At 45.0% G+C, this 26,078-nt stretch overlaps 1 protein-coding gene across 4 annotated transcripts in view; it reads left to right on the top strand.

Moving 5' to 3' along the window:
* The window catches only part of LOC108929064 (transcription factor 12-like), a 70,054-nt gene that overhangs the window by 11,173 nt on the left and 32,803 nt on the right, over positions 1–26,078 (top strand). For 3 of the 4 annotated variants that reach the window (XM_018743367.1, XM_018743366.1, XM_018743365.1), the window contains 3 exons: positions 6,513–6,583; positions 11,585–11,687; positions 25,166–25,227. In XM_018743367.1, coding sequence (XP_018598883.1) covers positions 6,513–6,583; positions 11,585–11,687; positions 25,166–25,227 — 236 coding nt within the window. Of the gene's footprint in view, positions 1–6,512; positions 6,584–11,584; positions 11,688–25,165; positions 25,228–26,078 lie in introns of those variants that run through there. The other variant, XM_018743368.1, reaches the window with a different exon arrangement.

The following is a 26,078-nucleotide window of genomic DNA, read 5'->3' as shown; positions in this document are numbered from 1 at the left end:
CTCTTGTTTAATCATTATTTTTTAGTTTAACCATGGCAGCACTGTGAATTGAGGGATTCTTTTATTAAGATTAATAAAGATTATGCGGTGAAATTCTAAAGGAGTGTACTCTGTTTCCTAAGATGCTTAATGGTTTTTTTTTTTTTTTTAAATACAAGTTTTATTATGTCTTGAATTTGCTGTCACTTTGGGACTGTCTTTGCTGACCAGTAATCTTTATGTGTATTTTCACAGTAAGTTCTGACCTAAAAATGATTTAAAACAGCGTGGTTTTCGGAATGGATACGGTAGAACAAACTTTGAGCCCATTAAATCCATGCCTTGAGGGGCAGCATTTTTCTGATAAAGGAAGGTGGTATGACATCTTGAGAAGTGAGCATCTAATAGTCTTTATGGAGCCTGTCCCCATTCTGTATGGATATTATACAGAAATCCAGAATAATGCTGTGATTTAAGCTGTTTTGCTGTCTTTGATCCCACTTTTCTGTTTATAGTGTATTTTGTTGATAACTGTTCCTCTAAGCGCAGAGTTGACTTTGTAAAAGCAGCTCTCTCACTCATGCAAAATGGTCCTGGGCTTTCTTCCTGGGTCTCAGGTGGCTGGGACCCCCAATCCTGAGGGTACGAACCCCGCTCAGTGCCCCAGCTACTCCCAGCTCTGGTTCCAATGGCTTCTCCTTTGGTTCCTATCAGGGTGCAGCACAGTTCACCCACTTTCTGTGCAGAATTTTGGTTACATTTTATTAATCTTTTTAATCCAATGACTATCTTTGCATGTAAAATGGTTTTCAGATGAGGCTGTATAGATTGAGTCTGCATTCATGGTTCCTCACTTTGAGCATGCTCTGTGTATGCTGTGTCTTCAGTGGGGCTTTTTTCTTTTTTAATAAAGAATTATTTACCTGTCCCATCTTTGGTCAAGTCGGTTGTCTGTGTTTGGTTAGTACTGTGTTACTACACACAGTGTTGGAATTTCGGCATTGTTATGGTAAAGGAATGTGTCAAGTTTGGTCTCTGCTCTATGTATTGTCACCAGTCCTTTTTATTTGTTTTGAATAGTTGTCCTGTTCCTTACCCAGAGAAAGATGCTGTAGCTTGGAGGTGTGATCCTCCTTTTTAGGTAGGAAAACACAGTATTTTGATAGACCTGCACTTTTAGAGCAGACTGCTGGTCTGGCATCAGACGGCCTTCTCCAGGTTTCCGCTCAGCTGACGGCAAAGCTGTCGCACGCCACTCTGTCTGCAAACACAAAGTCGTTTCTTAGCAATTTGTCCAAAAAAATCCATGGAATTGTTTTGAACTTGCTCCATTATGTCATGTCTGGTGAGCTCTATTTTTCTGTAGTCCCTGCAGCAGCCATTTAATGCAATTAATGAGTTCAGCAGTTTCCAGAGTTGTCCAGCAGCTTGTGCTGGTGGAGATTTTTAAATTTCATGGTGGAGAAGAAATGTCCCAAGTATTCACATCAGAATTAACCTGTCATTTGCAGAGGAAAATGCCTTTTGCTCCCTGTTGCATCCGTGCACATTTGAGTCCATCACCTGTCTGCTGAGCTGTACTAGCAGTTAGCCAGGTGTAGTGCCTTGCATTGCTGGCATGGAGAGGAGGAGGTAGGAGGGACACTGATCAGATTGCACCACACCCGCGAATGAAGCCCCAAACACTTCACTGATGTGTTCCTCTGGACTGTGTTAGACTGCGTGCGTAAATAGGCCTGTCCTTATACCCACACACTGTCCACTGACACTTGTCTCATGCTTCTCCCCCCCAATTTTCCTTCATAGTTCGGTGCTTTTCCGGTATACATCCCCAAAGGTTGTGCCACTTGTTTTGTATCTATTTTATGACGACGTATTTACAAAAGCGATTTTCACGCATTATTTTTCCCAGAGCTTTGTGGTAGTTCTTTTTATTTTCCTGTCTGGTTAAGCACTCCTAACAGATGCATTAACTAATCCCCAGTGTCAACAGTTTATGGAGGTGCGTAGCTTTTACCGTTTTCAGGATGCCTCTTCTCTCCATTGTTTAGTTTTTTCAGTTCTGTGGTGGCCTCCTCTGTTTAACAGCCTCATACTGTACACAGCAGAACTCTTTACAAGCATGTAAATGTGTGGGTATTTTTAAAATATGGCTGTGTGTTGCCCCCTCCACCCCTACATCCAGAAGGAGCTATAATAACACAACGTGATTTGTTGGTTACCCCCATCTGCAGAGTGAAATCTAGACGACTTTAGGTGAGGTGGTCCAGTTTACATCTCTGTGGTTTCTCATGCAGATGTTTTATTCTGAGTCCTTTCCTGCAAGCAAAGAACATACTGTACCGATATGTAATGTTTCTTTGTAAACAACCTCTTCAATCAGTTGAGTCTTAAAAATGTTCTTAGAATTGTTCTGCTGGACCTATTTTTATCATGTTTTGTCCAGACTTGCAAATTTATCTTCCTGCCATTACAGCACCATTGACTGTGCACCCCATGTCACTGCGTTGTTTATTATGAAATCATATAAAAAAAAGTCCTGATGTCATTCCCAGCCTTTCCACTGGTGACCTAGACCTAGCAGAAATGGTCAGATGTATGGACTCTGCTACATGTACAGTCCTGGCAGTGCTCTTATTTTTCCATTCAATTTCAAATGAGCTGGCACCAACATACACCAAACTGCGGATGAAATGTCTATTTTTGTTTGATTGCAGGTTCTGTTATCATTATGAAAGTGTTACTTCTCAGAAAGACAGGAAATTGTTCTATTTGTGGGATTTTGTAACTTTTTTTCTTTTCTTTTTTTTTTTTTTTTTTTTTGCCCAATGCAACCTCCATGTTCAAGGCAAATCAGTACGGCTCAGCGTTTTACGCAGCTGGATATTTATTGAAGTAAAAAAAAAAGGGTACACATGTAAGGTCCTGCTGGGATTTAGCCTCCAGCATCCTGGGCACACATTCAGGTGTTCTTAACCTGCTATATCACTTATTTAACAAAAAAAAAAAAAAAAAAGCGAAACTGTTATTCAGGGCAAGTCTTGTTTGAAAGGAACATAATCAACACTCTCCAACTCATGCAAATAAATAGTTTTGGAAGGATAGCTTCTCCATTCCGTTCTGTGTCTCGCTTGACTATTATTAAAGGGGACAGAACCACCGGGGTTCTGCGGTCGCTGGAACTGGGAACAGAAAATGATTGAGGTTGGTGGAATTCTCAGTTCTGATTCCATATGTTGGTCAGTGGGCTTTAATGTTTCCAGTTACGTGTGCTGTTTCTGTGCTGGTGGTTGGGTGGGCCTTAACATGTGGCAGTGCGCACACCCACAGACCCGAACCCCCCTAAACTAATGACCCGCAAGCTTAAAGAAACCCTTACTTGTCACACTGAAACGGTTTAAACTTTTACCCACTGCTGAGAATATATGCATTTCTGCTTCTGACATAATAATTTAACAGATGAATGCATAAACAAATGAACAGTCCTGAAAAGCTTCCATAATGCTTAGGAATAAAAAGGGAGAGAAAATAAAGCAGCAAGTTAAAAATTTGTCATGGCTTGGAGATGTGAGAGTGAGAGACAAAGAGGAAAGCGCAGAGCAGGATGCGTGCCAAATAAAATCCATATTTAAATCCTCCCCTCGACAGACACTGCATGTAAATGAACTTGCTGTGGTTAACAAGAGAGGCGGAGAGCGCACAAATCTTTCCTGCAGGACACAGAAGCGTATTGGCTGCTGGTCAGTTTGTGTTTGTCCTCTGCCTTGTGTCGTCTTTTAATTTTCCCAGGGTGTTTTAATTGTTTTCGCGATTGTGGGGAAATCAGTCTCACGTATATACAAGTACACATGCGTGTGAACATTAAGGAACACGCGTGGAACCCAGAGCAGGAAACTTGCTGTATGAATCACTCATGGCAGCATTGTGGTGCGGGGGCTCTGGTCATGAGCTTGTCCCTTTTGGTAGGGACAGTGATCCAGTGAGAAGGGGTTGCTCTTCCTGTGTTTTTAGTTGATGCGTAACTCCCTCACCGACCTTGTTCTTCTCCGGTGGGCCGTTGTGCAGTCTCCCACAACACAGGTACTGTCCTCTGCTTTGCTCCCTGGTTGCACTGAGCTACTCATTTGTACACCAATAAAAAAAAAAAAACACTCACAGAATGAAGGCTGTGTTTCAAAATGGAAAAAAAAGGTTGTGCTTAGTTTTGACCTGTTGCAGCTTTTTGAAAAGCGTTGGATGTTGATGTAAAATCACTCTCCCACCCACCTTGTCTCTTTGCCATTAGTATAAACACATGATTTAATAGCGCAGCAATGTATCATGCGAACTGCTGAGTCTCTTGGGTAAGGACTTTGATTGGCGTCCTATGAGGTAATTTCCACTCCTCGCATAAAGAGCCCATAGCTCTCTGACATACAACAGCTCTGTTAACTGCCCCTTTTATCCAGCTGCAGCTCTGCCTTTGGTCCATGTCTTCATACATATATAGCTTATTTTATTTTAAGGGCCTCGCTGATTTTTATGTTCGATGTGGATTCTGAAGTTGAGGACACCTCAGGAATGCTCCATTGAGTGACATGTATATGGGTTTGAAGGGGTTGTAACTGCTGCTCTATGTTGCTGGCTTTCTGCGCCTGTCCCCTGTGCAAACACGGCTTTTCCCTCGGTTTCTTGCAGCTCAAGTCTTATCCACATTTATGATAGTTTTATTGTCGTCAAGATTCTGGTAAAAGCACTTTTAGTCCATATGTGTGCATATAATGTGTAGAATGATGAATGAAGGCCCCTGTGTATGAAAGGAATACTGCAGATGGGTGTGTTCCCCCCCCCCCCCCCGTTCACAATATCAATAATTCACCTTAGTTATTTTAGTCCTTGGACATCAAAGCAAATTTCTGCTAAGTTCTTAGACTCAGCTGGGCAGCTCTGTTGGAGTGTGTTTTTGTTCCTTTCCGACCCTCTCTGGCATTTTCCTTTGCTGCTGGTTAGACACAGCCATGCAGAAGGACCCGCCTCCCCCAGGTGCTGGCAGAAGGGGTAAGGCACAGTGCTGTTGACAGATTGTACCCCAAAGACATGAGGGTGCAGCACATGCACGCAGAGGGCTGGCGGTGCTTGTACCCCTGAGCTTTTCATGGGCAGCGCTGAGAGAATTGAAGCAGGCTCATCGGAAGAGCTCTGCACCAGCTTTGGATCCACCCTAGGGCTGTCATTCGGCTTTGGCTCTGGTCGATGTGTGTGTGTGTGTGTGTGTGTGTGTGTGTGTGTGTGTGTGTGTGTGTGTGTGCGCGCGCGCGCGCATGCATGTGTGTGTGTTTTCCAAAAAGATGCAAATGTGCGGTTGATAGTTGTAGGTCAGCCTGTGCTCAGCCATGCAGTCAAGTGTAACTGTTTACTTGTTTCCCAGAACCAGTCACCAAAAAATTTGAAATGAAAAAAATGTCCATTTTTGTTTGCCCCCACATTAAAGAAATGATTAGTAGCTTTCAGTAACTTTGTACTTTTCCTTGTATGTACATTTTTGTAATTTTAGATTTATGACACAGAACAGAGTAAAATGAACAATAATGCAGTTTAGCCAAAAAGTGATATGAAAAGGATGATCAATAATATGTGCTCTGCTGATGATACTCTCCTTTGAAATTATGTGTGTAAATGGAAAATGGGGGGATGAAATGTTGTTACCTCCAGAACAATATTGGATCAAACAGAATGAGGGACCCAGTAGCTTGTATTTCTGAAGAAAACCATCTACAGAAATGCAATTTTTCAGGCTTTGATATCTTATTTGCTCATCGCCTACCAGATGTCGAATCTATACAATAACATTGACTTATTAATATATTTATTTTCCATCCCCTCCTTCGGCAGCTTGGACTTTTTGAAATATGAGTTTTATTTGGTTTCAGAGCTCAGCTGTTTTGTTGGGAGCAAGCCATACATCACTGCCAGATTGCTGTGCTCCAGTTGCGTTTTAGCAAGCCTCCATGTGCATGTATGTTAAAGCGAGAGCTTGTGCCATATTTGTGTGTGTGTGTGTGTGTGTGTGTGTGTGTGTGTGAGAGAGAGAGATTTATGTGAACCAAAATAAAGGGCACACAGCAAACTGGCACTGTGCCCATAAGTGGAGCCTTTAAAAAGACATGATAGATTAGTTGCGTCCTCCCAGTAACGATGCGGCCGTTGGTTTTTCCTGCAGACCATGAGGAAAGGACTTGATATGGACAGTTTTCCCTGCCTACTTCTGGGAATTTTCAGCTTCAGTGCTCGGTCAGGAAGACTAATTTCTCCTTTTATTTCACTGTTGTGTCTCTGTACTTGGGAACTTCTCTATCTTTTGAAGGTGTGAGATCAGTAAGTCCTTGCTTGCGACAGGTACTCTGGGATTTTTCTTTGATGCCATTTTGAGATGTTTGCATCTTCCAGGCCCTTTCTGCATGTTTGTGCATGCCTGTGTAGTGGGCCTGTGGGTAGTGAAATGTAGGCAGAGAGGACACGTTGAGCTAACGGACTTGTCCCCTGTTTCCTGGCAGGCATGGACGACAGGACGAGCCAGGCTTCCTGGGCTACCGGTGGCCAAACCAGTCCAACCTACGAGTCCAGGGTAAGATGTGCATTCGGTTCAGTCCAACAAAAAACTCGGCCATTCAGCGACAGAGAGCCCAGGATGTCCTCCTGGCGTTGTCTGGCTGTCTTAAATACACACGCTGCTGAGAATGTGGAAAGATGGTGTTCGATAAGTACCTGCCATTGGTATTACTTACTTTTTCTTTGTTTATCTTCATACCGTATTGTGTTTGTGTCCGGAAGCATTTGGGCAGTTTTTACAACTGTTAAGTTGTTTAAACAAGGGCACATTTTTGTATAAATAAAAATGATTTCCTTTCATTAATATGTTGGACTTTTGGTTCTTATGCACTTGTGGAATTACTAACAATGTAGCGCGTGGGGTTTCTTTTTTTTTTTTTTTTTTTAAACTTTTGACTTACCAAGCTTATTTTTCTTTGATATATTTTTAGCTGTACATCTTCAGTTGTCAGACCTGTTTCGGTAGTTCTTCAAAAAAAATATAAAAGAGGAACTGATAGTAAATGTATATAACCAGCGCATTAGAATATGTTGCTTTCATTGTAAGAGTAGTGGCTCAAATTTTCCTTTTAGAAAAACCCAGCACTTGTTACATTTTTGTTTTATATATTTTCTTACTGTAGAAGTAGTGGAAAATTCTGATATAGTTTGTGTATCAGGGCTACCCATTTTTCACATGAAAATGTAGCTCTTCAAGACTGAATCCTAATGTTTTCATCGCCATGAGTTCAGCGTTTGACTTTAAAGTTTGTGCCCAACATGTTTGGGAAACACATCCTCCTGTCCCTTTGATGGATACTGTTTGTTGCTTTCTCTTTTTCTACCGTCAATGTTCTTGCCGCCTTATATGAATTTCCTTTAATGTCAATCTTCTGTCACTTCTGGTTAAAGATGAGCTTAGCACCAGGGCCGCTCAACATGCGTCACCTTGTTTACACTCCGCTGCCCTTGCCTGAACGCTCAACTGCGAGACACAGCCACGGCTCCTCCGGCACGACCGTTTGAAGTACAAGATCGAGACGCCTCATATCCCTGCTCCAGGTGCATTGGAAATGAGCCCTGGCGTGGTGAGGCAGACAGATGTTTGCTCCTCGGCGTGCCCGTCCCTGCCCAGTGACAGGCCCTGTGGACATGGGTTAGTTCGTTTGTCCTGTCACCGTTGGCTCAGTGCGATCAGGCGGCCTACTATGGAAATTGGAGTGTATGCAGAGGTAGCACTGTTGCGTACATCCTGCATTCTTGACATTCCTTTTCATCTTATCCCTTGAAAATATTCCTAGGTTGATAACCTAGAAGTTTTTCTGGGAAATTCGTCAATGCTTTCGCTGAACATCATGAGTCACATTTATATGGCAGCACCATGTAAAAGACTCTGAATTTGTCTACTTTTGCTCACATGTAGACATTGTAGGGCTACAGATTCACTCAAATGCTGTAGGAATGAATTTGCCTGGAGATGAAACTGAAAAACATTAAGCATTTCCACTTGAAGTGCCTTATTTTAAACTTATTTCTGAAAGTGTTTATTAGGTAATTAGACCAGATCCTTCTTAAAGAAAGCGTTGGCAAATCCACCTTCATGCCAGCAGTTGCCACTTATTCCACACACCACTGAACTGCTCACTGATTTCTTCAGCAAACTCTATAACCATTTTTACAGAACTCCACGCAAGGTTGCAAGGTACCGTTCTCAGGGGTACATGAGCACCTCTCCTTATGGTATTTGATCTGACAGCTCTAGTTCTTTAACTGCTGCCACCCCCCACTAATGCTACAGGGTAATTCTGTCAGATGAGTGTGGTACCTGGACCCCTCAGCTGCTGTGTTCTGCCCCTGGTGTACATTTTCCTCACAACCGGGACATTTGATGAGCTGGAAGAGCATGGAGAAGGTGTGTGTGTGTGTGTGTGTGTGTGTGTGTGTGTGTGTTTACACGCATGCGTGCGTGCTGATAGAGGACGGCTGCCAGTCGGCAGTGCTCTTATGCCTACTTCCCGTCTATTTCCGTGTCAGTACTGGCCCTTGTATGCTGTGAACCTGTGCTTCCTCACAGACGTCCACTGGAGAGTTTTCTCCGGCAGTGCAGAATACCGGACTTGTGGGTTCAAATCCCAGGAGGTACCTTACAAATTGAGAAACTCAGCAAACTCAGTAAATGTCAAGTTGACTAAATATGAGAACATTTGAAAATGTAGGTTGCATAAGTTGGTTTTCCTAAAATAAGTGGGTAGAGTGAAGGTGGTTGTGCAGCGAGACTGCTCTTTGTTGCAGCCCACTGCTTTGCATGTGCTTTGGCATGTGTAAACTGTGAACATGTGAATCAAGTATTCACAGCATGGCCTTGTGACTCGCTGGTAGAAACCGAATGCTCATCTTCAGCCCAATGTTCTTCAGCTTGTTGAGCCATGAAGAAATGAATGTCAGGACTTGCTATGTAAAGGCAAAATGGTCATTTGGAAACTGCCACATCTGTTGCTGTGTTGATTGCATCAAAGGTTGGACAAGGGGCTTAATGCGACTGAATGCAGAATAAGTATAGGTGTTTTTTTTTGGAAGCAGTGTGTTTTATCACCTTTTTTGAGGGTGTAAGGGAAAGGGTGGACGCCACTGCTTCCGGTTCACTGTGTTGATTTAGCCTGGGTGACCTTCCTGCGACACTATAAAAAGTAGTTGGAGATGCTCCCCCCCCAAAAAAGTGATATGTCAGCTTTGAAACAGTTTTAGTGAGTAAAAACATGTAATTATGCTTTACAAAATTTTAAGTCTTATTGAGAGAAAACAACGAAGTTGAGTTGTTTTCTGGAATGTTGCACTAACCTTTAGGATGACTGTCTTTGGCATGATGAGCAGCCTCCAATCAGCCTCTCTCTCCGACCTCGTTGCGGCTGACCGCGCGGCAGACATCCCCTGTGACACTCCTGCCCTCGTCCATCACAGCCCCTGCCATCGATCCCTGCGCACCTCAGCTCAGCTGCGGGTTCACCTGGGATGGCCCGGCGAGCTGAAAGGGGTGACGGGACCGTGGCTCGCATCCCTAAGCAGTTGCCTGACAGCCACTTAGCTGCCGTCGGCTGAAGTGACACCGCGGCGGTCTAGGCCTAGTTCCCCCCCAGCCCCTGTTGGCAGCGCCTGCGGAGCACGAATGCTCCATGATTGATGATCTAGCGGTCCCTTGGGAGCAAGCTCAGCGTGTGCCTTTCCTGCAAGCTCTGACCATTACTCGGCTACCCCGCCTCCACCCCCGGCCTTGCTGTCAGCTGCCTCCTGCTCCCTGGTAAGCAGGGGAGGAAGCGGCTAACGTCTGTCATGGTACAGAAATGGCTCACTTAGTGCTTTTGCGCCAGTTTCGGAAACTGGTGTTAGTTGTTCAAGAAGGCGGTACAAACAGATCTGAATTATGACACTTTTTTTTCTTTTCCACTCTAATGTGAGGGAGGATTTTGAGAATTTAGTTTCCTTTAATTGTAAGCAATGTTGTTGCTGCTTTTCTGGCTACCTCCACATTGTTGCTCTGCGGTCTCTGAGGGTAACTGCAGTCCCTTTGTTTAGCTGTTGATGGTCGCTGCTGTTTGTCACTTACAGAATTTTTTTTTTTTTTCCTTTTTTTTTTTTTGGGTGTCATATGTTGATCCTTGCTGATTATGTCAATTTGTCATTTATTGTTGCTGTTTGTGAGGGCCTGTTTACTGTGTTCCTAGTGAGAATGGAGGGCTGATGTAGTTCCACTGACAGCCTCCCAGGGTAAAACCACCATGTTGGCCTTGAGGACATAGTGTTGAGCTCTCCACCACTTTCAGAACGCGGTCGCAGAGAAATGGAGGCCAGCAGCCTGACCCGTGTTCACTGCCAAGCTACCCATCCAGTTATGGAGAAACGGCCACCGATTTTAAAGAAAAGCATTTGGATTTTTTGTTTTTATTTTAAATGTGTTTTCGTCTTTGAAATTGGCTGGCAGTTGTGCTGTGAGGTTTTGTCCTGTGGAGTCCTTTGCAGGTTCCATGGTCCAGGCGTGTCACTTGGGAAAGTTCCCTGTTCCTACCGTTTCTCGTTGGAAGCTCTGACTCATTACTTTTACGGGCTCTACTCTGACTCACTGGTTTGACTTTGTGATTCCCAGCTTTACCAGTGAGTCAGGTCAGGCATGTGTCTAAAGGTCCTCCTGAGCTTCTCAGAAGATCTCCATGGGGCAAAGAAAACAAGTGATTTGTTTTTGTACATGTGTCCCACTTGCTTTGTAATGTGTAAAGTGCAGCCAAATCACACATATGAACTTCGATGAAAGCCCTGCTGGACTGAGTTACTGAAGCCGGTAAACTTAAGGCGGTAACTCGCTTGAAGAATTATGTCCAGATCTATGCCTGTTTTCTGAGCACAAAGTCTGCAAGATTTTTCCCTTAATGTTTGTTATTCTGCAGTACAATACTGGAGTTCATTTGTGAATGCTGTTTATTTCTGTGCGGTTTAGAGCTTCTGCATAAGATTCGCGCAAAATAATGAGGAAGGTCTCCTTGGTTTATTGGTGTTGCCTGGATTTGTAATTTGAAGTTTTGTTTGCAAAAGCAAAGAATCAAAAACTTGTTTCACCATTTGAGATGTGTAAATACTTTCTGAGAAAGTGATGTCTTCATGCATCCAACTCTAGTTCTGCTGATGGGTCAAGGAGCACACCGGTTTCCTAGGAGTAAGAAGTGTTTCTTTCCGACAGCGGGAAAGCGTTTGTTCATCTGTGGACCTTTTGATAGTTCAAAAGACGTGTCTGCCACTTGTGCGTTTTCTCCTTTACTATCCCGAGTTCTGTCTGAGTTCCGTTTCTTAGATAAATAAAGCCAAAGATTAAAATGTTTCTTTGTGTTTTTATTGTAATTTAATTGAGATGGTTTGTATTTTAGAGGCGAATTGACCAGTGGTGCCCCCCCACCAATTCCTCTTCTGGGTAATTAAAGGAGTGTCACAGCACCCAATTAGAGGGCCCGCGTCACCACACGTCTGACGCTCAGATCTCTGTCTCATCCCTCAGGGGTTTGCTGGAAGCCCCCATTATGGAGATCACTTGAGCGACGGTCGATTAGTGTCTCATGAAGGATTGTCCCCGTCACCGTTTATGAACTCCAGCATGATGGGTAAGTAGGTGGTTCCTGCTGGTTTTATAAGACCTCACACTAACAGATACACTAACAAATCCATAATATCACTTTACCAATTGCACAGTATCAACATGTTGTGATGTCATTTTGCACCAGATATTGTGTTGGTTGGGGGATCAGGTATGTGTGTTGGTCCCCCCTGCACTTTCCTTGCCTCAAACACTCCCCCCCCCCCCCCCCCCCCTTATGGTGATAATCTTCAGAAGCTGACCCTCCCCCAGGGAGGAAGTCACACCATCGCTACAGTTTTCCATCACAAAAGCTTGGCTTGCAGCCACCAGTGAAGCCGTTGGCAATTCCCAATGTCCGGGAGCGAGAGGAGGTGCGGTTACCAGTACAGCACATGTGCTGGAGTTAATTTAAACCAGCTCAGAGGGGGGGGGAGCGTGAGGCAAGAGGAAGATGGAATGAGTCCCACCAATGGGGAGAAGAAGGCTTCTTGTTTAAGGTTTCCGCACTTGACGGTTTCACAAGTATCGCTGATGTTGTTTCTGCTCCAGCACTGTGGTTGGACCTTTTTATATTGATGACGTGGTGCAAATCCGTTCTTGTCCTTCCCTGGTCCATCACCGTACATGGAAACTGTTAGTTAGGTGGATGTCTCTGCTGACAGAAGACAAAAAGGAAGCCTTGCTACACAGCAGGCAGCCGTGTATGTGTATGTGTATGTGTGTGTGGCCATGCACAAATGTGGCCACGAACAACTCCCTGCAAGGAGGTCACCATAATCGTGCCTACAGGTTGCAGACTTGTAAACGATGAGGCGCAATGACGAGTGATGGAATTAAGCGGTCTGATTGTGTGCGTAAATTGCCTGCTCTTATCTGGAACTGGGATTGGGAACCGTGCCTGTTTCTATCAAATGGATTTCCAGCTGTAATACGTTGGATTTACATGGAATTATGCCTTTCTGTGCAACCATATTAAATAAAATCTGCAAGGTTATTACTCACCAGTGCAAAAGGCGGAGCCTGGCAGTTTTATACCCTCTGCTCTGGGCATCGTATGTCACGGCCTCTATGGGGGAACCTTGCAAAGAGTTTCCATTTGCGACCTATTTTTATAGTCATCATAGGGTTACCATTTTAAGGCGAGGCAGAGTAATCTGTGTGGATTACCTAAATCCAAATCCAAATCAGGGAAGAACCTTTTTATATGATGCAGCAGTTTTGTTTACCTACAGTGCTCTTACTGGTGTAACGTAAGGCCTTTAGAAGAAATTCTTTTCTTGACAGTGGTCATGCTGATTTTGCAGTTATTTCTTACATCTTGGTTTATTGTAAATGGTCCTGTTCGAGTGGCACTCTGTGGAAGTCTGTCTTTTCTTGTCTAACTATGGTGGATAAGAAACTAACTTTCTTTTGGAGAAAACTTGCAAGTTTTTTTGTTGCAGAAGAAAGGTTACACACCTGCTCATTGACCTGCAGAATGGAGGTTCCCGGTAATGCTTCTGGGAAGTCAGGTGGTAGTGAGCCAATTTGGCCTTCACGTGCTCCCTCCACACACGCACACACCCTCAATCCTTTTTACTGGCATCACGCCCGGCATGCTGCCCAGGGACCTATGGGACGGGCAAGTGGTGCCCAGCTTTCATGCGGGCGACAGAGTGACACTTACCCTCAACCTGCAACATTGCATTTTTAGGCACCCATCACACTGGAGGGCGCTCAGTGCTGTGTGAAGACCTACATCTTAAAGCTGAGGTGAGCTTGAGTAGAGCACTCCGCCATAATTTTCTTATACTGGTCTCTATCGAACATGTTTAGGAACATGTATTCTCTAAACCCATTTCACAAAAATACATTGCCCTACTGGCAAAAGCCTTTCTTTTGGGTATTTTTCCCCTGTATGATGCAGTGTGATTATTGGCCACTCAAGTACTTCTTCTGTCCAAAGGCACAGAATTTAAAACGGATAGAATAAGTCCACTTGTTTCTTTTCCCAAGCTGTAGAATGCAATTGGAATTGATGCCCATGATTCATTGCTCTGAAGCTGAATTTAATAAGGTTTAATCCAGCTTTAGATTAAAGGGGAGAGTACAGGCAGATAAGGGATCCAGCCTCTTCATTATGGCTGTTATTTACTGGTCAGTGAGATTATAGTCACTATGACAGAATTTTCATTGTTGGTTTCTTGTTTATTGTTGGATTCTTTATTTTTCCATTACATTTTAGCTCAGAGTCCTTTAGATTGAATTTTTCTTATTTAATCTCATATGTCATCCTGTAGGTAGTGATTTTGGCTTAAAACCCATGAAACCCCAATTATTTGTCCCTCCATTTCATTTGTCATGACAGTGGCACTGTCATTGTCATAGTGTACGCAGTTTCTCCCCTTTTTGAAGTGGTGTAACACACTGCAAGCCTCTGCTTGCACTTAGACTATGTTATGTCTAGATGCTAAGTAGAACACCCTGAGAGGAAGAAATGTGCTGCTCCTTCTTTAGTGGTGATGAACATTATAGATCATGTGTCTATCTGTACATGTATAGAAGTCAAGGTGACCACACTGGACCTGTATCATTTAAATCTGTAGCTGTACTGATCCTTTTTGTTTCCCATGCTCAGGACTCCTGGCTGAGTTGAACTAAACCATTTTTTTTTCAGTACTATACGTGTAACTCTGTTATAAACCACAAGGACTGCTTTGCTTTTTTTCAAGTGCCTTGTTCTCTAGGCTTCATAGACGGTCTTGCGTTGCTTTAAAAAGTGTAACCTCCCATCACATCCCTCTCCATCAGTACCTTTAGGAATATATAATCTTTATGAACACCTACAAATGATACAATTTTGCAGCTAAAAGTCTTATAATTGAAATATTACTACAACTGAAATATCAAGTATTTGGTAGCATGGCATGTAACAGGACTGTGCTTTTGGATCTGCACTTTGATCCATTGCTCAGCCTGTGTGAAGATCACATGGGTTTCTTCCTGTAGTTCAAAGACATGCACCGAAGAAGGCAATGGAAAGCCACTTTTGTAACGTCCCTTACTTTGGAAAAGTAGTTGCCATGAGTTGAACTGAACACTGGTATTTACCCCTACCTGCCTTAAGGTTAGCAGTATCTGCATTGTCAAGTGAAAGAGCTACTCTGTATTTCCACTGACCATACTGCCCATTTCCCAGTTTAATTTTGAGCAGGAAGAAGCAGAGAGAAGGAAGTGAGCAGGAGTGTCTGACTTATTTCCTGTAACATCACATTTACAGTCAGCACACACTTAACATGACTGTTCTTGATAACTTTGTCTAGTCAGAGCTTGGTCTAGTCACCCAAGATGATGAACAAAGAATAGAAGGTTATTCGTAATTAAGAGCTATTTCCATTCTGCCTCGTAAGAATACTTTGCAGGAAATGTGGCCATTGTTTGGTGCGGGCCTCTCCTCTGCCCCTGAGGGGGAACACCGATGTTTCAGAATGGGATTGTTCGGCGAAAAGCCTTTACTGCTTACCAAGGAGTGGAGTGTGGGGTTGCTACCAATTTTCCACATTTATCTTCTGCCTTTAAATCAAATGCAAGTGTTAATGCTTTACTACTTTTAAAGAGTAGGTAGATCTTATGCCCACTGTTGTGGCTAGATGTGATGCTGCTCAGGTTGAAGAAAGGTGCAACAGCAGGTCTACTAGAAACTTATGGCTGACCTTTTTTGCAGTTATTTTATCATGACTGCCTAATTATACCTTTGTTTTTCATCACACTGGTAAATCAGTGTTTGCTGGTATGGTGGTGATATGCCAGCAGGCTGTGGATTATTCTCTGCATATCATGGCAGTAGTACTTGAACTCCTCTGGGGGCTGACACAGTCTCCAGGTAAATGGAATCTATTAAGGTACTGGTAATGAAGCTGGAGTCACCAGTAGGGGGGAATGCTCTGGTCCCTTGAGCCCACAAGCTATCCCACGGTCTCTCTCTGCATGATCTATGAGGAGCACGGCCCCTGGGCTGGATGCACACACCTCCTATTGGTAGAAAAGGGGAAGAGTCTTCCAGTAACTAAAATTACACACACGGACATTGGTGTTTAACGAAGTGAGTCACACCACCAATACAATGTACACAAATACGAAAAGTTCAGAAATCGTGGGAATCATCCTATGTGCAAGGGCTATGCAGCTTATAAAGTCCAGGTGCGTGACCCTTGTGTTCCTTTCCTGTTCTCGTACTTGGTCCAGTACCGTATGGCCAGTGTTGGTGGCTTCCCGCTGTCTCCATACTTCTGTCCTAAAAGAGAGGAATTGGGGAAAGGATGCTCCCGAATGGAGGGAAGTCCATCTCAGACAGATGGCATAAAGATGTAAGGAGAAGGATGAGATGGCTGTGAGTCACCCATTGTCTGATCTACATTTCCAGTTTCTTTTTTTATTTGTACTGATTGCTGCATTGTGGATGGAAAGCACACAAAATAGAATGGAGTTGCATTCTCATGATGTTTAGGGTGATGCTTTGCCCATGTGATTTTTAGATTGAGAATCTAGGTGGAGAAAAGATTTAAGGCAGGTACTATAGTTGTTAGAGGTGTCACCTTGCAGTCAAAGGACATGGGTTTGAGTCGCAAGTCCTGCTGTAGTACCTTTGAAGGTACTTACTCTGAATTGATTCAGTAAAAAAAAAAAAAGAAATTAAGGTTTATATATCAGTAAGTCATAAGTAACTTTGTGTACAAAGCTAACATGGAAAGTCTTGATAGTAATAATCCTTATGCAGGTCTTTGTCTTGTGCCTTATCTTCGGTGCTGCCATCAATACCTTTAGAGTTTCCTGTCAACATTCACTCCAGGCTTCCCTTATGCTGACATCCCATAGTTCATCTCATCTGCATTTCTCCTCTTTCCAGGAGAAACCTAATGGGTTTGCCGGAAATTAAATTACGCAGTCATTTAACGACGAAGCTGTGTGCCTGGGGGTGAGGAGGAGCATTGGGGGGGTGCAAGCTTGATGCCAAGTCACATTTTTCTCACTTTTTCCTCCTCACTGTATTTAGCTGTACCCTGACATCCCGTGCGCCTCGATGCTGAGCAGGTGCCTGCTCCATGCTGCTTTTTTGAAGCTCTCTGGAGAAGACAGCTGTGGCTGCGACAGTGGTCAGATGCTCAGGCCAGGTGTGCGCTAACGCTCCCAGATTAGCTTAGCGTTTCGTTTCTCCAGCTCTTAGCTCTGATGTTGTAGACATCTCATGCACACACAAATGCCTTAATTTGCACTCCTAATTGTGCTGATACAGTGGATGTGTTTGTCTGGCAAAAGGACACCGATGTGCTCGTGGCTGGAACACTCTTCACACTCAGGCTCATTGTTTGCTGTGTTCCGGATGTCTGGGTAATGTGCAGTTTCTGTTGTTCTGTTGCAGAAAGCCAACATCCAGTGCGTGAACTACAGATGCTGTAGTTCATGGAGCACTTGGAACTAATAGTGAGATGAAAGGGCAGAGACCCCCCACCCAGCTTTCCCTCCTCTGCTCCAACCCTGGCTGTCCTAGAGGGGCTGCATCTGGGGAGTAGGAGTCTGAGAAGTAGAGGGGTGGGGGTGAAGTAGGATGGTGGTGGTGATGTAACAGGTTGTGTGAGGCAGCTGCTGACAAGGTCTCTAAGAATCTGGGCTTACAGCTGTGAGCGTTGTAGAGGGTTCATGGCTGCACGGAATCCTACCAACCAGACGTGTTGGCTTTGGACATCAATGCGGCGTGGCTCCCGTTTGCTGAGCGAGTCCTACGATGGTGACAGCCAGTCCTAAAGGTGTGAACATACATATAGATGGGAGTGCCCCCCCCCCCGCAGTGTGGAGGGAGGCAGTGTCACAACCTTCATGATGACTCCCCAAGCCACCAAGCCTTCACCAGCAGTCGGTGTGGTAATGCTGAATGACAGTGAGTGACAGGGTCACTCATGGTTCCTTTGCAGTGGTGAAGTTCAGGACTTCAGGAAACTCAGATCGAATTTGTCTGATTTTTACACTTTACTAAACCTTCTTTCTATGCTCTCCTGACTGAAAGGCGCAAACTGCTTTCTTTGGAATTGTACGAATTATTTTTATTCCTTTGACCTCTGGGGGTGCAGCTGGCTCTGCTCTGCCTGGTCTCTACCTGCCACCTGTATCCATATGATGCCAAGAGCAACACTGATCATTAAATAGAGCCTCCAGTTTATCCAGTTTCATTAGGAAGGAATTCTGTCATTGGAATGGCTGAAGTCACTTTACTGACCTCTTGGGCAAACTGCAGCCACTTCCTCCCCTCCTCCTCATTTTGAGCTCTGGCTGGGTGTTGAGGAATTCTGCTGCTCTCGATTTGGAACCTAGACGTCGGAGCTGGAAGTGTCTGGTTGAAGCTTGTGCTGCAGATCCTAGTTTCACAATTGATTTCTACTGGCAAGAAGTGTTTCTCCATCCAGTGCAGCATTCGCTATCCTCTTTGTCATCGTGCTACATCCATCCAGCAAACGCAAGAGAATGATATTGTTAAATCTCAATACGTTGCAATTTTATTACACTTTATAATAAAAGAAAAGCATACCGAGGACCTTAATGTCTATTAATACAATAACAGTTATTAACTAGCGGATGTTGTGAAAGGGGGGATGCATAGTGACCGCTCCACTGTGGGTACTAACCGCTCTTCGTGAGGCTTATAATTGTCCAGTGGCCTCTGTGGAAGAAGCCAGTTGAGCAAATGAAAAGCTGTAATGACGTTATTTATGGGCCAGGGAGACCCTGTGGCCACTTTCCCCAGGAGCGCTATGCAAATGTTCCTTCTGCACTGCGGAGGAAATCCATAGGAGCTGCTGCCAGTGTAATTCAATATGACCTCAGAGCCTGCCGTGCCTCCTCTGAGCGTACGCAGGAGTCTAGACCCTCCCGTTCACATTCATCCTCCCGGTTCGCCCGGCCTCAGCATGTCCGTCGAATATGCATGCTGTGTGTTGACTATTTGTGTTTCTGCGAGGACTCGTCTTTTCCGCTCTATCGCCTGAGTGATGGTGAACCCCTTGACCAATATTTGTCCCGCACATCCTGGGGTCTTCATTTATTTACTTTGAAGGAATTCTGCCTCCCCCCCAGCGCGCACACACACACACACACACACACACAGAGTAAAGACTCCAGTGTGACACTACAGAGATGAAACGTGGGGGGTGCCCAACGTCTGTCTGCAGAAATGCTTTACTTGTCGCCGGGATCATGCAGAAGCCCATCCGTATGCAGATCTATGGAAGCTTCTGACGAAGGCCTCGTGGTTCCCCTGAGCGATGCGACACTCAAGAGTCCAACTTGTTCTCCCACCACGTCTGTCCAGGCTCCCTTTGTAAAGAAATATACCCAGCGTGAGCCGTGGCCACTGGGCCAACCAGGATTCCCGGCCCCCATCTGGCCCGTCTGACGTCTTGCTGTTTGATGTCTATTGTTTCGCCTCACGTCGGATGCCAGACCCCCGTAAAGGCTTTGATGTCGTACAATGGTTGCTGCTGTTATTGATCTCTCAACTGAATGGAATATCCTTCCTCAGATAAAAAGGAGTGTGGTTTATTTTTGGCAAACTTTTTCGGCTTTTGTGAGTGTTTGTTTTCCTTGATGCTCCAGCCATAACTTGGCTGCCGTTTGTACTTGTGTGTGTGTGTGTGTGTGTGTGTGTGTGTGTGTGTGTGTGTGTGTGTGTGTGTGTGTGCGTGCGTGCGTGCGTGCGAGCGCGAGCATGCGCAACTTTTCACTCTCGCCTTTCCATTAGTATGCGTGCGGCTATAATTTTTGGGTGAGGTTATTGGATAGCTGTTCTGTTATCCTCCAGTGAGAAGAATGATGTGTGATTATGAAGTCATCAGCCGTGAGCCAGTAGGACTCAAGGGACCCTCTCCCTCCTGCAGCCCCTTCGGGGTGCCATTGATTGGTGGCCATGTGTTTGTGCCCGATAGACTGTGAAATGGTGCGCTGCCACACGGCTGTGTCACACCTGCGTCCCACCAAGGTGATTGATTGGTTTGGTCATGTGGAATGTTCCCATCTGGTCCACAATCATTTTTTTTACTTCATCTGTGAATAGCAAGTACCGGCAAGAGCATAGAGGATAGCTCTGACTGTAATGGTCGTATCAAACTGTTCCTAAAACAAACAATTCCCCAGCTCTTTATAAACGGTGTGAAAATCCAAATAGGTCTAACGGTCTGATGAGGCATCCGAAGAGCAAATGTTTTGGGCCTGGTGGGGGTAAGCTGGGCTTCCTTTCAGAAGGTCTGAATCAAGGCCGAGGGTAAAATTTTCACACATCCTCACTGCTAACGAAAACTTCACCTGCTAACGTGTGAAGGAGGGAGGACCTGCCGTGTGTGTGACCTGCCTTTAGAATGTATTCCTTTTTGATGCCTCTTATTGGCTGTCTCTAATTGATCAGTTTGTTTGTTCTAATGACTAATTACACATTGTATCACTTTGGCACCAGCATTTATAATCGCGGGACGTAATAACCAGTGACGTCTCAACAAAAGGGGGGATAAATAAATATGCAAATAAGGCCTCGTTAACATTTGTATGAGTTGTTTGAATGATCATGCCTTTGACAGGGCTGTTATTAATGGAAAGGGATGCTGGCATGGGGGTGGGGGTGGCTGGCAACAGCAGTGTCTCGCTGTCTTTTTAAGCATCCTGCATGACTTGGAAGCTGTGTGCCCGGGTACCGGCGCTGGGACTGTGTCGGGCACCGTGATTACACCTTACGGCCTGCTCTCTTTGTGCTGAGCTTTTATTTGCTTCCCGGCAGAATCTGTCACAGACATCGAGATGTATGGCGATAGGAAAGAGGAAAACACACTTCGGGGGGGGAGGGAAATTCCTGAATGATAGGTGATGGGCTAGAGAGCAAATGTCTGCTGAAGCCTGTTGCTTGAATACCTTGTGAGAGTCCTCAAGAGTCTAAGCCATGACTTTGTTTTGGTGATCTGTAAATATATATAAATATAACTCTTTATATTAAAATGCAGCTAGGGTCTGCAGGTGATGACAAGGCTATCATGATGTGCTTCCGCTCCTGTGTCTGTACCTGGATGCCATGAGAGTTGAGCACCCACAGCCCTCTCCCTCTACTAGCCCCCAACACCGCGCATAAACAAATCACCCCCCTTCTAAAAGCTCCTGTCTCCTTTCCTGTTTTTCCTCTTTGCATGTCTGTAGAAAATGCACTCCAGCAAAGTAAACCTGTTTATTTCCATTTCTGGACTTGACAGCAGACAGTACTGATGATAGCAAGAGAAGGAATTTGCTGGCGGCTGTTGCACAAAGCGGTAGTTGTTGGGGTTACTGAGCTGAAGTACCTGTGTAAGGGAGCACTAGGACCAGCTTATATGATGATCCAACTGGTCTGAGCTCTTGGGCATGGGCATTTCCTCTACCCACATGTGTTTCCCCCCCATTCTCCCATCCCCTTCTTGTTCTGTTGGCACCCTTTGTCTGTTTTGGGGGGGTGGAAAGGTTTCCATTGGGGGCAAACAAACAAGCAGGGCAGGTCCTTCTGGCAGAGAAACTACAAAACATGGAAGCTAATTGACTGTTTTCAGGTCTTTTTTTTTTTTTAAAGAATTAGTCCCTTGAGATGCTTAGATCACAACCTCAAAGAATGAAAAACAAGTACTGGAGTAGCTCTGCAGCCCCACAATCAATACGACGTATTACTTAAGATGCCATGTCTGCACGTTCAGCTCTGTTTTATTTTGTTATAAAATGCAGAATCTGAAAAATTTAACTGTTCAGTCTGACTTTCATACATTCTCTGTAACCAAATATTTTATTTATTTTTTTTTGCATTGGTTTGGATGCAGAATGATAAAGCTGAAGCCAAAACACAAGCAGGTATAGCAGCAAAAGACGTGTGTAAGGCAAGGTCTGCCGTCCCATCACTCAGCTTTCATTTATGGCTGGCCTATGAGGATCCCTGCTGCCATACCTCTGGAAAAGGTTTCAAAAATGAATTTCTCCATGAAAGTGTCTGTCTGCATAAATAAGTTTTAAAAAAAAAAAAAAAAAGGAGTTTCTTTGGGGGAGAGAAACTGAAAAGCAATAAAATAATTTTGATGCTAATATTTTAGACCAAGGGGGGCACAGTGGGTTGGACCGGGTCCTGCTCTCCAGTGGGTCTGGAGTTCGAGTCTCGATTGGGGTGCCTTGCAACGGACTGGCGTCCCATCATGGGTATGTCTCCTCCCCCTCCGGCCTTATGCCCTGTGTTGCTGGGTAGGCTCCGGCTCCCTGCGACCCCGTATGGGACAAGCGGTTCAGAAAGTGTGTGTGTGTGTGTGTGTGTGTGTGTGTGTGTGTATTTTAGACCAGAAGTGTATTATTGAAGAAGTTCTTGAGGATACTGTTGGAGATGTGTGTTGGGTACTAGAAATGTGCAGTTCTTGCACATCATTCCCCTCAAGTGTCAGTGGTGCTCTGAAAACACCTGTTATAATTTGAACCTGTGTTTTTCCCGTTGTCTGTGGCACCTCTTCAGACCACAGGCATCCCCCATGCAGCCACAGTTGATTGGTCACAGCGTGATCCATATTTGGGGAGGGCAGGTTACAGCGTAGTATGGGTACTAATATCCACTGTCAAGATCACGTGTGCTCAGTTGTCACCAAGTAAAAACAGGATTCCTTTCCCCCTTTTTCGTTTATTTATTCAATCTTTTTCTTTCTTCTCTTGCCCGTTCCCTCTTCATTTGTCGCTTTGTGTCTTTTATTTAGATCCCTGCAAAAACACGCAGCTCTTCAAATCAAAACGCCACTTTTAAGTGCACCTATTTTTCTCCATTAATCACCATGTCAGAGCATTTCCTACAGCGTGGGAAGTGACACGCTATCCAGAGATTTGGTGGCAGCCAGGCCTGAGATAGGAGTGTGTGTCAGGCAAAGCAGGACATTATGGGACAGAAGGTGAGGTCAGAGCGCCCATGGCAATTAAGGACCCTGTTAATCACTGACCTCTTTATGGGATGTAAGAGTTCATCCCTCTCTGCAGTCAGCCCCCGCCCTCACCGCTTGGCATGTCGCCGCCACAGCCCACATAAGTGAATGATTAATTTGGCACACTGCGGGTGTGTGCGCGTTGCCTGCATCTTTCTCTCTCTCTGTGTGTGTGTGTGTGTGTGTGTGTGTGTGTGTGTGTGTGTGTGTGTGTGTGTGTGTGTGTGTGTGTGGTGGGGGGGTGGTTTCACAGCTGCGCTTGTTGGCATGGGTTCGTCCGACAGCGGCGCGTTAGCCAGCAGCATGTTTGGCACGGCCGCTTGCCAGCAACACTTAAACAAATTGCAGGAGCAGCGGACGGGCTGCCTTACAGTGTTGATTTCCAGCATTCTTAGAGGCTCTCGCTCGTCCCTGGGGCGCGTTCGTTATGCAGATGAGCCGTTTTGTGCCTTTTGTACATCCTGTCATCAGTGCTTCTCTCTCTCCACTCGTCCGCTCCGTCTGTGGCTGTTGTTTGCCTTTCTTGAAATGATGCTCGTTTTAATATTTAAAAAAAAAAAAAAATCTTTTTTGCAGCTTTTGTAGTTGAACTCCTGAAATCCGCACGCATGCATGCACGTTTAGAAAGCTTTTCCTCATTAAAGGGTGTTTTCCTTGGGTTGTATTAATACTTATTCTGGCTGATCTCCTCCACCGTAATTAACCCTCACCAACTTCATTTAATGTTCCTCTTGCTCCTGGCATGCTGAAATGGGAATGATGTATTATCAATTAAATGCTCAGCCACATTGAAAGTAGCCAAAGCGTCAACACCTAGACTGCTAAAAAGGAAGGGTTGACAGAATAGCACTTGGAGATTTGGATGCTCCCTCATCTATAACTGAGTAGCTGTGAGCCCTGCGTGTTCTTCAGGTCACATGTACCAGCTTCTCGAGTGGCAACGTGTTCCATCTGACTCTGCTGATGCCACCAGGCAAGTGTATTTCCAGTGTGGCATCATGGCTGCCTCAAGTTCGGGGAGTGGCAAGCTTGGAGCACATGCTTCACAGCCCTGGATGAGTCTCAAACAGCAACCCACGCGAGCGGTTATTTACCCCAGCGAGAGAGGGAAGGAGAGATTGAGAGTCACTTTGTGATGTCTACATGTGACGGGAGGGATGGGGAGAGTGTGTGTTCGCCGTGCGTGTCCATTTGCTGGTGGAAAAAATCCCAGCACTAGGTGAGTGCTTCTCCACCTGTTTGTAGCAGCTTCTGCAGAGGACAGCACATGGAAGGAACATGGTATAAGGCTAGCAGTGAGCAACGCTGGAGGGTAGGGCACCTGAAGAGGTTCTAAACCGAGGTAGCGAACATTTGGTATTATCTCGCCTATGGGCAGGTGTCTGGGCTTGTGGCGAAGGAATAAGTAGTAGTAGCTCAGCCACAGCTCATTGTACTGTTTCCTGGCACAGTGTGCACCCTGAAAACGCACTCATTGACATTGTGCTTCACACCACAGGGGAAGTGATTTTGAAGTGATATTGTCAGTTAAACCATCCCTCCCAGTTGCCTTATCTAGTGGGTCTTTGGTGTGGAAGAACGCATGAATGCAGCTCTGAGCACACAGTGGGACTTATCGTTCTGGGCTTATGAACACCGATTCAGCATGAACATTTTCCCGAACTCGGTCATTTTTGCCATGTTGGCATAGAGTGTGCCAGTAAGGATCATTATTTCCTTTTTTCATTACTTTTTGGTGAGGAAAGGGGAAAAAGCAGAGTAGTGGATGGAACAAGAAATTCCTGCCTTGCAAATTTGTACTTCCAAAAATATTTACCTTTTCCCCAGAGTATACAGATTTTACTTTGCTCTTGTAATTCTTGAGAATCTGACAGAAATAATATATGGTGCCACTGAAGCTGTTTGCACTTGTGTATGTGGTTCACATTTTTGAGAGTAAGAGGAGGAAAACTGCTGAGCTGAGGCCGTGCAGAGCTGGGTATGTTGTTCTCGTTTGTCTCAGTGGTCCTGGATCTCTCTGATGCACAGTGGCGATTAACGCTCCGATCTTCGTGATACTGATCTATGGACCACTGAGAATGCTGTTAACAAAACTGAAACACTCTTCGGACAATAGTGTCGAGCGCACAGATGAGGGGGGAAAAATGCAAGCATCGGCGTGCGCTAGTGATGCTGTGCAAGCGTCTCCATGGCGATTTGTAGTTCTCCTCGGAGATCCTGAGCTTCTGCTCTTTGGGATTCAGCTTGTCTGGTCTCTGCTGCTGTGTGTGTGTGTGTGTGTGTGTGTGTGTGTGTGTGTGTGTGTGTGTGTGTGTGTGTTTCGATGCTGGCACAGTGGCAACGGTTGTTTTAACAGGCGATAGTTCTGTGTCTTTGTTACTCAAAGTACTTTTTCCATCAAAGTTTGCAGACATTTATGTTTTTCAGCTCACTGGATTTGGTTTTGTTCAAAGCTTTGAACTATTCCTCCTGTAGTCATTGTCATGGTACTCAGTCTAAACCAAGGTTCCTCGCTGTATTCCTGCAGGAAAATCGGAGAGAGATCCCTTCTCCACGTACAGCAGAGAGCTGGCCATGTCTGGGTGCCAGGTGAGTGATCGACCTTCTTGGCTCTCCTGCTGCCCGGGCCACTCTTGGTCCAGACCTTCTCTCAGCCACATAATCATTTCCTATCTCTTTGATCCTTTGTGTTTAGTTGTGCTGCTGTGTATGTAACTGCTGCTGCTTCACCCTGTTCACCATCCCCAAGGTTTACCTGTTGCACATCAGCAGTATGCCAGGTTGGCAAGTGGACATTGATTGCTTTGTACATAATGTATCAGCGCTGCCGGTGAGTGTGTGGTGAGCGTGTGTGGAGTGGTGCAGGTAGAGAGGAGATACAAGCTTTTGCCTCTACTGTGGCCTGTTTGGTGTAATGCTCTTTGTTGGCCACGAGGGCGGAACAACTCCTAAAGGTGCCCTACAGGCTGTCCTTTACATGATAGCATACCTGGCCTTGCAGCTCCACCTCGTCCTACCCAGTGCCCCCCTGCATAGATGGAGCGCACAAAAGGCGGGATCGTGTTTACCCTGTCATCCCGGCCCAGCCCCCCACCCCCAGATCATCCAACAAACGTAACGACATCTCATTTTCTATGTTTTTCCCTTTATCCCACTTTCTTCCTCTTTTTTCTTCGTTTATGTTCATCTTTTTCTTTTTTCCATCTTATACGCGTGTCAGATTATTTATTGAGGCTGTAACTTTCCAACATCTCTCTTTGCTTTGGTCAGAAGGGTCAGGTGGTGTTTGGTATTCAGCTCATGTATGAGGAATGTTTAAAGCTCAGTGTTTGTGGTTGGCAGGTGAGGTTATGTGGCATAGCCAGCAATAGTGCTATGGTTATCAGAATTAGGAGTTTTAACTCCTAATTACACTACTGGGGAAAGTGTTGAGTCTCCCC

This window comes from Scleropages formosus, chromosome 7 (assembly GCF_900964775.1).
Source record: "Scleropages formosus chromosome 7, fSclFor1.1, whole genome shotgun sequence".
NCBI classification, from domain to species: domain Eukaryota; kingdom Metazoa; phylum Chordata; class Actinopteri; order Osteoglossiformes; family Osteoglossidae; genus Scleropages; species Scleropages formosus.
The sequence above is the reverse complement of the archived record's forward strand: the minus strand, read 5'-3'. Positions and strand labels throughout refer to the sequence as shown.